The 11,695-nt window shown below is 49.8% G+C and overlaps 1 protein-coding gene across 1 annotated transcript in view; it reads right to left on the bottom strand.

The window, feature by feature from the left end:
- LOC113405115 (deleted in malignant brain tumors 1 protein-like) overlaps positions 1 to 11,695 on the bottom strand; it is a gene marked incomplete at its 5' end in the record, with an annotated part of 179,371 nt that overhangs the window by 140,150 nt on the left and 27,526 nt on the right. The window contains 2 exons of the mRNA XM_029914206.1: positions 1,719 to 2,048; positions 8,684 to 9,013. Of these exons, the coding sequence (XP_029770066.1) occupies positions 1,719 to 2,048; positions 8,684 to 9,013 (660 nt within the window). The remainder of the gene's footprint in view (positions 1 to 1,718; positions 2,049 to 8,683; positions 9,014 to 11,695) is intronic.

The raw sequence follows: 11,695 nt of genomic DNA, 5'->3' as shown, positions 1-11,695 counted from the left end.
TAAGACAGATCATGTAAACCAAAGCATTAAAGTATTGACTACATCTCACCTGGGAGTTCGATTTGTCAAACGGGAGGGAACTTTTAGGCAAGGAGTTAAAAATTCAGTTAGCAGCTGAGGCAGAAACCCACGTAACTAACAAGCAGGCCCAGGGACAATGGCAGCTGTAAACACTTGATAACTTAAATGGTCAGATGTCCACACAGTCACTTGGCCTCTCAGTAAGGAAAAAGAGTACAAACCATCCACAGCTCTCCGGATATCTGTAAACACTCACCTCATTATGTTAAGTGTTCTCTCCCTCCCTCTCTCTCTCTGAAAAAATGTTTGTCATTGTAACTACATAATAAATGCAAATGCATTAATAAGAAAATGTATATAACTGGTCACTATAACATCATACTTTTGAAGCTCTTTATCAGTCTTCCTAGTGCCGTGAATAAACCTCTTCAGTATTGTCTGTTCTGCTTGATTCTTGGGGGAAAGAATCTCCTTGCTTCACAACGCCAACTGGCAGAGGGCACAGGGATGCCTAGAGTTATACAGGGATCCCCTGGGTGAGATATATGCACAATAGCTCACCAAAGGTGCCATGTGATGCCTCTACCAAAAGCCAGCAGCCTGCTGGTCCATCTAATGGGAGCAAGAAGTTTGTATGGGACATAGTTGAAGAGAGATGTAAAATATAGAATATGATGCTGCAGAAGTGTTGAAGTGAAACTTGTCACCTGCACCATGGCAATCCCTTCGGCTGAGCCAATCAGCACATAGAAAAAAGCACAGCCAGAGACAACACAGCCGTGGAGACAGGCTATATTCTCTGCCTGGGCCCAGTGGGGGCCTGAGAATTTACAAAGACAAAGGTCCCTCAGCACAAGTCTCCAAAAAGAGACCACTTCTGCGAAGAGACAATGGTCTGCACCTACAAAGAAAGAGGAGAGGGGACAAGAGCTCCCTTTCACACAGGAGACAGCTCACAGTATTTCTGTCAGGAACAGGAGATCACAACCAAGCCTCCAGTAAAACCATGGAAGGACTGTGCAGTTAGTGTTGCTCAACCAGACAGAAAAGTATCTCGTTCCATGACTCTAGGCGCTAGTCAGCGTGCTATGATTTTATTAGCCAAGGAGCCATTTCTTTCCAAGCCTTCTCCTTCCTACCCCTCGAATCTCTACACTCTGTGAAATCACTTGTGCTTGGTGTGACTATGAAGGAATCTAGAGCTTTCTGTTGATTGGAGCAGATATGGGAGGTGGAGCTGGTCACCTTGGGACCGTGGTCCTTTGGGAGCAGCAGACATGTGACTGCTGTGAATGCCTAGCGAGACAGGGACTGGGTGCTGCAGGAGGACACTCCGAGGGCCGAGGGGTGAAGCGTGCATATTACCAACCTTGACAGCGGTCACCCACCTCCACAAGGCCTAGCGGGAACAGCTTGTGTGGTTTGTGGCCGAGGGTGTCGGGAAGCTGCCCCCAGCGGGCACAGACAAGGCTTCCTCATGCTAGGGGCCCATGGCACTGCACTGGAGCATTAGGGCCAGCACAACTGCAAACGGAAAGCACCCCCAACTGACACCCCCCTACCTGCAGTACAGGCCCTTAGCACCATGCTCGGGCACTGGGGTCAGCGCAGACTCAGACAGGAGACCTGAGTCTGTGCTGAAAGCTTCTCAGCCCGATCCATGTACCACCCACAGTGATTTGATGGATGCAAGTTACCTGAGCACACAACACCGACATCTTCTCCGTGCGTACAGTTATTTTCTCCCCAAGGCCGAGCCCTGCAATCGGAGAGGGCAACTTCTGTCCCTGTGCAGTTCATGTTATCCAGCCAGATACGATCAGATCCTTGCCCAAATCGAGCCCCTCCTGGGGCTGATAACGCCGTCCCACAGCCCAGCTGCCTGCATACGACTCCAGCATCCTGTAAGTCCCAGTCGTTATCACACACGGTTCCCCACTGTTGGTTGCGAAGCACCTCAACTCTCCCAGCGCATTGACTCCTGCTGTTCACCAGTCGGAGCTGAGCCACTTCTGAGATGCCAGCATCTGCAAACACCCAAGGGAAGAAACACTCAGTGAGGTTCCTGTGCATTTAATCTCTCGTGTTGCTGGGGAACTTAGTGCCTCCTGCAGACGAATATGACCGGTCTCTGCAAACAGCAACTGCCTGTCAAGGGCTCCCCACCACTGACCAGGCTAATCACTTGGGCAATGTTGAAGTTTGTCCACTCCCCTCACAGCCAGCTCTCACCTAGTTAGACTGTCACCTAATTAGGCAGACTGGACTGCTGGTATTCGCTCCAGTGCAATACTGTGCAGTGCTGTGAGGCAGATGCTGGCATAAGCATCTTGGCGATTGGGAGCTGAACACATTCACCCGTGTCATTAGTGGTTTCCTTAGCCTGACATCAGCATCGAATTTACATGCTTTGGCTCCATCGCTCCCTGAAAATGTCACCTAGAATCCATCACCATTATAACTGCCTGGAGCACAGGCACGGCTGCCAGGAACCTGCTGCGCACCAGGCTGACAATCGTTCTGACCAGGGCAGAGGCAATGCACACTTCCTACAAGCACGTTGGCCCCTCCTGAAGGAAACACCTGCCCCTGCGGTTCCTCCTGACTTGCCGCGACTGACCTGGCAACATCATTTTGTGGCAGCCATTGCTGCACTCGTGTCTAGTGCTGCCAGTCCAGTACCAGTCTCGGATGAATGATGACAGATCTGGGCTGACAGCAGTGTCCTCACAGAGGGGCAGCAACTCTGGGATAGAGAGACTGGCGTGCTGATGGATTTTCAGAAGCCCTAACTTGTATCTGCCCATTTACAACCTGAGATGGAGATCCTGGAGTAGGCTTAATGGGCCCCTGACTGGACTGGCCAGAGGGACTGCTGCAATGCAGAGATTTGGCTTAGCCTGATCTTCTCAGTGTGCCTGAGGGGCAGCAGTACAGACAGTCACACGTGGTGTAGGAGATCCCTGTTAGAAGACTGGACCTTGAGGATGCACAGTGAGATGGCTAAACAAGCTAGAGGTGAGCAAGGACAGAATGAGCTCTCCCCTGATAATGAGTAATGAACTGCGGAGGGGGAAAGGCTCGTATTTACAAGAACACAGCCACTCTGCCTAGGTAGCCAGCAAACAGAGCTGTATTGGCTGATGCTGGGTTACAAATCACTGTAGTACTTGAATTCAGGGGTAGTGAAATGTTGCTTTCCTGATTGTGTGAGTAAAGGGCAGCAGAACTGTGCTTAGCCTGCCCAGACTGAGGGGGTCACCCACAACTGAACTGAATTCACTAACCAGGGGGCTCAGACACCAGATCCCTATGAAGAGTGAGAGGGGGTGGCGATGGATGTTCCTGCTGAGGGGGTGTGCGCTCTGTGTAAGAGGTCTAGGCATGGTTTAAGCACCGCTCTTCAAAGATAGAGTTAATGAAGGCTCCATTCGGAGTCTTTTGGGTTTAAGTGATCACTAGAGCTGAAATCACCTGTGTGGAAGCAGATCAAGACCTGACAGGGACTTGAAGGGGATGTCAATGCAAACAGTCCTTCTGTGAGCAAGAGTCAGGCTAGCTGTTAGCCTAATAATGCGAGATTTGTAGAAGCAAGGATTGTATGAGGTGAGTAGGAAAGAACTGTGTGAGAAGTTGTTGCGACCTTGTGTAGATATATGGAATATAGACTAGAGTCTAAATAACTGAGGAAAATAAGATATCAGGATGACCTATGTATAAACAAAATGCAGCTGTTGCTTATTATTGTATGTAACAAAAAGTAGAAATGCTTGCCTTAATTGTTTATCTTTTGAGAGACCTGCCTAGGTGGGGAAACCGTGTGTCCTAGTGCACTCTCGCCCTCTACGCAATTGCTTGAGATAATAAAGTATCTGCCTTTGCTGCACCCAACCAAAGAGTGAGAACTGTCTTTTTCTTCGAAACCTGCTATGAGACAGTGTTTATGCCGAGCCTGCTTCAGCACTTAGGTTTCCCCACTAAGAGCTGACAGTCACTGAGAGCTGGGTGAAGCCTCAAGAGAGCGACCGGCAGAGGTCACAGTAGAGAGGCCGGGGGCAGCAGAAGGTGAGGGCCAGCAGAGTGGTCAGTGACTGGCAGGGCAGCTGCCACCAGAGCAAGCACCCAGACAGCAGAGCGACCCAGGTGCTCTCCTCCCCACCCCCATGGTGGGAGCTGAACTCACACAGGTGCACCTCTGAACTCTGGGTCTTCACTAACCAAGGACAACCACTGTGAGTGATGGTGCAGTGGAGGGAGAAGGGAAGGGCACCTTAAAGGAATTTTAGGTTTCTGGACTCAAGAACCTGAGGCAAAAGATACTGCACAACATACTCTGGGGGAGGTGTTTTGCTCATGGTTTTATGTTTATAAATCCTATTTGTGGCGTTTTCCCGAATGAATGCCAGGGGGCTTCCATCCTTTTATTAAAAAGTTTCTTTTCTGCACTGAGACTCTGTGCTTCCAAGAGGGGAAGCTTTCCCTTGTAGAAGCACGCAGGGGGTGGTGTACAATTGTTCCAGGTTACTGGGTGGGTGCTCAAGCCGGATCTGTACTCTTGAGAAATTGGCCCTGGATTTTTAGTTTGAATTGGCGGCTGCAGGCTCCATTGACACCAAATCCAACCAGTGGAAGCTGCAGTTACCCAGGTCCCCATTGTGCTGCAGAGGAGTCTGACACCGAGATAAGTAGACGCCAACTGGCAGAGGTCACAGGGATGCCTAGAGTTATAAAGCGATCCCCTGGGTGAGATATAGACATAGACAGCTGCAGAGGCAGAGGAGCCTGCAAACAGAGCTGTAAACAGGGGAGTTTGAGTTGGAGTTGGCAAGGGGAGTTTGTGGGGAAGACTAAGAGAACCAGACAGAGGAATAGACAGGGTAGTGAAGGGAGTGTGTGCTGGTCTGGCAGTGTTTTGGTGCTCATTGGGGGTTTGTTTTGCTGTGAGTGGTGGTGTTTTGCTTTTGGTTTTGTTTCCTGGACTAACAGGACTTAGCTGAGAAGGCTATGACAGATACAGAGGCAGCAGTGGTAGTGACAGAAGCAGTGGAAGACACAATGAGGATGACTGGATGTGGAAGCTGCAGCATGTACATGATCCTGGAGTGGGTACCTGAAAAGAGTTTCTTCTGCATGAAATGCTGCCTGATAAAGCTGATGGAAGAAAAGATCTGAGGATTGGAGATGCAGGTGGAAACTCTGGCTGAGTTTAGAAGGGGGTTTGAGTGGATGATGGAGCAAAGACATGAGGAGGCTGAAGGGAAAAGCTCAGACTTGCAGATGGAAGCAGGACCAAACAACTCTGAGGGGAGACTGCTGGGAGAGGAATGTGGACAGTGGAAGCATGTGACTAAGAGAACCGGGCTGATGAAAAGACGGGCTGGTGAAGGAGAAATGGAGCTCAGGAACAGGTTTGCAGAGTTGGAAAATGAAGAAGGGGCACAGCAGGTGGTAGCTGAAGATGAGAGGGCAAGGAAGAAGAGAAGAGCAGCTAGTGCTATAGGAAGAGTCAATGGAGATAACAACACCAAATATGAGCCCGAGGAGGATATGGGATGGGTTGCAGAGGATTGCAAGGGACAATAGAAATCGAGAGGACTTTCAGCCAGAGGGAGCAGGGGATAGACCGGAGAATCGCACCATCACCAGGAAAAGGCAGGTCTACGTGATTGGGGACTCCTTACTGCGAAGAATAGACAGGCCTGTAACTAGAGCTGATCCGGATAACAGAAGGTTGTGCTGTCTGCCGGGTGCTAACATACAGGATGTGGACCTGAGGCTGAAAAGGATCCTAACAGGAGTGGGAAAGAATCCTCTGATTGTCCTTCGTGTGGGAACAAATGATACGGCTAGATTCTCGCTAAAACGTATCAAGGGAGACTATGCCAGGCTGGGGAAGACGCTTAAGGAAATCGAGGCTCAGGTGATCTTCAGTGGGATTCTGCCTGTTCCTAGAGAAGGGCAACAAAGATGTGACAAGATTATGATGATCAACAGATAGCTCAGGCAGTGGTGCTATAAGGAGGACTTTCGGATGTATGGCCACTGGGAAGCATTCATGGACAGAGGACTGTTCTCTCAGGATGGACTTCACCTGACTAGGGCGGGAAAATCGATTTCTAGGATGGAGGCTGGCCCAACTGATTAAGAGAGCTTTAAACTAGGAATTTGGGGGAGATGGTTGGGAGATGTCCAGGTAATCTCCATGCCGGATTTTAACATTGAGAGGAAAGAAAAGAAGTAAGAAAGGATACAGCCGTGGGTAGGAGAATGGACATAAGGAGGAAGGGTAGTGTAGATACAAGACTAATAGGTGATACTGGTGGTAGACTGTCCGTGCCTAATTGGGTAAAGAATGTGAGAGAAGCCAAAGAGCAAAAATTAAGATGTTTGTACACTAATGCGAGGAGCCTAGGTAACAAAATGGAGGAACTAGAGCTATTGGTGCAGGAAGTGAAACCAGATATTATAGGGATAACAGAAACATGGTGGAATAGTAGTTGTGACTGGTATGTGCTGTTTAGAAAAGACAGAAATAAAGACAAAGGTGGTGGAGTAGCATTGTATATCAATTGTGAGGTAGACTGTAAAGAAATAAGAAGTGATGGAATGGATAAGACAGAGTCTGTCTCGGCAAAAATCACATTGGAAAAGAAAGCTACGAGAGCCTCCCCTGGGATAATGTTTGGGTGTGCTACAAACCGCCGGGATCTGATTTGGATAAGGATGGAGACCTCTTTAATATTTTCAGGGTAATAAATACTAAGGGAATTGTGTGATCATGGGAGACTTTAACTTCCCAGATATAACTGGAGGACAAGTGCTAGTAATAATAATAGGGCTCAGATTTTCCTGGATGTGATAGCTGATGGATTCCTTCACCAAGTAGTTGCTGAACCAACAAGAGAGAATGCCATTTTAGATTTGGTTTTGGTGAGTAGTGAGGACCTCATAGAACAAATGGTTGTAGGGGACAACTTTGGTTGGAGCGATCATGAGTTAATTCAGTTCAATCTAAATGGAAGGATAATCATGGGAGACTGGAGAGATTCCAGAAAACTGGAAAAGGGCAAACATAGTGCCCATCTATAAAAAGGGAAATAAAAACAACCCAGGAAACTACAGACCAGTTAGTTTAACTTCTGTGCCAGGGAAGATAATGGAGCAAGTAATTAAGGAAATCATCTGCAAACACTTGGAAGGTGGTAAGGTGATAGGGAATAGCCAGCATGTATTTGTAAAGAACAAATCGTGTCAAACCAATCTGATAGCTTTCTTTGATAGGATAACGACTCTTGTGGATAAGGGAGACACTCTGGATGTGGTATACCTAGACTTTAGTAAGGCATTTGATACGGTCTTGCATGATATTCTTATCAATAAACTAAGCAAATACAATTTAGATGGGGCTACTATAAGGTGGGTGCATAACTGCCTGGATAACCGTAAAAGAGAACTGGATACATTAATGGAGGTTAAGTCCATTAATGGCTAATAGCCACGATGGGTAAGGAATGGTGTCCCTAGACTCTGTTTGTCAGAGGGTGAAGATGGATGGCAGGAGAGATATCACTTGATCATTAGGTGTTAGGTTCACTCCCTCTGGGGCTCCTGGCATTGGCCACTGTCGGTAAACAGGATACTGGGCTAGATGGACTTTGATCTGACCGAGTACGGCCATTCTTATGTTCTTATGTAAAACCCTGGAAGGACTGTGGGGTAAGCGTTGCTCTACCAGACAGAAAAGTATCTCGTTCAATGAGTCTAGGCTCTAGTCAATGTGGTATAATTTTATTTGCCAATAGAACCATTTCTTTCCAACCCTTCTCATTGCTACCCCTCAAATATGTACACTCTATGAAATCACTTGTCCTTGGTGTGACTAGTAAGGGTTCTAGAGCTGTGTGTTGATTGAAGCAGAGATGGGAGGTGGTCTGTGACTGCTGTGAATGCCCAGTGGGACAGGGACTGGGTGCTGCAGGGGTACGCTCGGACGGCCGAGGGGGTGAAGTGTGCCTATTGCCAACCTGGAGAGAGGTCAACCTTCTCTCAAAGGCCTACAGGGCACTAGAGGGCACGGCTTGTGTGGCCTGTGGCCGAGGGAGTCAGGGAGCTACCCCCCAGCGGGCACAGACAAGGCTTCCTCATTCTAGGGGCCCATGGCACCGTGGTGGGGCATCAAGGCCAGCATAACTGCAAACGGAGAGCGCCCCCTACTAACGCACCACTACCTGCAATACAGGCCTTTAACACCATGCTGGGGCACTAGGGTCAGTGCTGACTGAGGGCAGGTCTTCACTACCTGCCAGATCGGAGGGTACTGATTGATCTATTGGGGATCGATTTATCGTATCTAGTGTAGACGTGATAAAATAGATCCCCGATGGCACTCTCCGTCGACTCCGGAACTCCAGCTTGCGAGAGGCGGAAGCGGAGTCGACGGGGGAGCGGCAGCGGTCGACTCGCTGCTGTCCTCACAGCCACGTAAGTCGACCTAAGATACGCCGACTTCATCTATGCTATTCGCATAGCTGAAGTTGCGTATTTTAGGTCGACCCCACTCCCCAGTGTAGACCAGGGATCAGACAGGAGAGCTGGGTCTGTGCTGAAAGCTTCCCAGCTCAATCCCTGCACCACCCACAGTGACGTGATGGATGCAAGTTACCTGAGCACACAACACCGACATCTTCTCTGTGGTTACAGTTATTCTCTCCCCAAGACCGAGCCCTGCAATCGGAGAGGGCAACTTCTGTACCCGCGCAGTTGACGTTATCCAGCCAGATACGGTCTGACCCTTGCCCAAATCGAGCCCCTCCTGGGGCTGATAACGCCGTCCCACAGCCCAGCTGCCTGCATACGACTCCGGCATCCTGTAGGTCCCAGTCGTTATCACACACGGTTCCCCACTGACGGTTGTGAAGCACCTCGACCCTCCCAGCGCAGTGACTCCTGCTGTTCACCAGTCGGAGCTGAGCCACTTCTGAGATGCCAGCATCTGAAAACACCCAAGGGAATAAACACTCAGGGAGGTTTCTGTGCATCTGATCTCTTGTGTCACTGGGGAACATAGCGCCTCCTGCAGACGAATCTGACCGGTCTCTGCACATAGCAACTGCCACTGACCAGACTAATCACTTCGGCAATGTTGAAGTTTGTTCACTCCGCTCCCTGCCAGCTCTCACCTACTTAAGCTGTCACCTAATTAGGCAGACTGGACTGCAGTCTGCCCAGCCTGCTTCAGCACTGAGGTTTCCCCACTAAGAGCTGACAGTCACTAAGAACTGGGTGGCGCTTCAACAGAGCGACCTGCAGAGGTCACAGTAGAGAGGCCGGGGGCAGCAGAAGGTGAGGGCGAGCGGAGGGATGAGTGGACGGCGGGGTAGCTGCCACCAGAGCAAGCACTCAGACAGCAGATCAGCTAGGAGCTTTCCTCCCCGCCCCAAAGTTGGGAAGTGAACTCACACAGGTGCACCTCTGAACTCTGGGTCTTCGCTAACCAAGGACAACCACTGTGGGTGGGGTGTGCTGGAGAGAGAAGGGGGGGCACCTTAAAGGAAATTTTGGTTGCTGGACTCGAGAACCTGAGGCAAAAGACACTGCCCAATATATTCTCAGGACGGTGTTTTGCTCATGGTTTCATGTTTATAAATCCTGTTTCTGGCATTTTCCCAAGTTAATGCCGGGGGACTTCCCTCCTCTTATTAAAAAGTTTCTTTTCTTCACTGAGACTCTGTGTGTAACTTTAGCGCCCTCATGGCCAAGATGGAGTCTGCTCTGCAGGCAGCTCTGGCCAAGAGAAGGCGTGCGCAGGAATGCAGCAGGAGAAATCCCTTCCACCCCAAGGGCACCTGTTCCAAACCCCCCAGAGTGAACACACACACCTACAGGAATTGTACAATGGATATAACAAGGGAAATGTTTATTTACAGAGGAATGAGAGGAGAAAAACAACAAGGGGAAATATAGGGGGAGCAGTAAGACAGGGCTTCATCCAAGCCAAGGCCCCACAGGCCCAGTGGTAGCACAGTCTGGAAGGGCAGACACTGAGCAATGTGTCTGGACACAGAGTTCAGGAGTCCTGAGCAAAGTTCCAGTCCAGTGGTGAGTTTTGGGTGCTCCTGGTCATCTTCGGCGCCAGTGAACTTTCCCCCAACAAACCCCTCCGGTGCCCTCTTCTGCCACTCTCTGCAAAGCCAGACAGAGCGACCACCTCCCCACTTAACTATCTAGCAACCTCCCTCCTTGTCCCCAATGCAGTGTCACAAGCCCCAGTACTCGCAGCTCTGGGCAGCAGTGAAACTGGGTCCAGCTCCAGCCTGTCCTTCTCGGGCAATTCCTCCCTGGCATAGTGCTCCTCCTGGATCCTGTCCTGGGGTGTCCCCGATCGACCCTGTCCTTCCCAGTCTTCAGGCAGGTTCTCTGCTGCTTCACTTTTCCAGGGCCTGCAGGCTGCCTCTCCCGCTCCCTGGAGCTCCAGCGCTGCCCCCTGGAGTTTCCCTCCTTTTTTCTTACTCTCCCCCTCCCCTTTAGGAAAAAGATTTAAAGGGCCATGCTCTTTAAACCCCAAAGGGGTTACATGTGCTTGCAAGAGGGGAAGCTTTGCATCATAGAAGCACCCAAGGGGTGGTGTACAATTGACCCAGGTTACTGGGTGGGTTCTCAAGCCGGATCTGTGTTATATTCCTGGAAAGGAACCCCTAGATATTGAACCCGGCCTTAGTCGCTTCCGACGCCACTGGCAGAACGGTTACATAGATATTGACTTCTCATATACACAAAAGAAGAAGATGGCCCCAATGACATTCAGCCACTTCTGGGGTAGGTCAGGGCAGCTGAGAAACAGGACAGTGAAATATGTAAGCTGTGTAGTACAGGAAGTGAGGAAGAATTGTGTCTCCTGTGTCTAGGTCTTGGGGAAGTTACAACTTCAGGAATAATTCCCTGAAATGCAAATCTGCCGGAACACAGTGCTTAGGAACCGGACTCTTGACAAATTGGCCCTGCAGGCTCCATTGACACCAAATTCAACCAGTGGAAGCTGCAGTTACCCAGGTCCCCATTGTGCTGCAGAGGAGTCTGGCCCAGAGATAAGTGGATGCCAACTGGCAGAGGGCACAGGGATGCCTAGACTTATACGGGGATCCAAAGGGTGAGATACATGCACAATAGCTCACCAGAGGTGGTATGTGAGGTGTCTACCAAGAGCCAGCAGCCCACTGGTCACCCTAATGGGGGCAAGATGTTTGTATGGGACATAGCTGAAGAGAAATGTAAAATGTAGAATATGATGCTTCAGAAGTGTAGTGAAGCTTGTCACCTGCGCCATGGCAATCCTTCGGCTGTGCCAATCAGCACATAGAACAATGCACAGCTGTGGAGACAGGCTATATTCTCTGTCTGGGCCCAGTGGGGGCCTGAGAATTTAACCCTCAGCACAAGTCTCCAAAGAGAGACCACTTCTGGGAAGAGACAATGGTCTGTACCTACAAAGAAAGAGGAGAGGGAACAAGAGCTCCCTTTCACCCAGGAGGCAGCTGACAGCGTTTGTCTCAGGAACAAGAGACACAGCCAAGCCTGGAGTAAAACCCTGCAAGGACTGTGGCGTGAGCGTTGCTCTACCAGACAGAAAAGTATCTCGTTCAATGAGTCAAGGCTCTAGTCAGCGTGATATGATTTT

This window comes from Terrapene carolina, unplaced genomic scaffold (assembly GCF_002925995.2).
Source record: "Terrapene carolina triunguis isolate 2854851 unplaced genomic scaffold, T_m_triunguis-2.0 Scaffold33517, whole genome shotgun sequence".
NCBI classification, from domain to species: domain Eukaryota; kingdom Metazoa; phylum Chordata; order Testudines; family Emydidae; genus Terrapene; species Terrapene triunguis.
The sequence above is the reverse complement of the archived record's forward strand: the minus strand, read 5'-3'. Positions and strand labels throughout refer to the sequence as shown.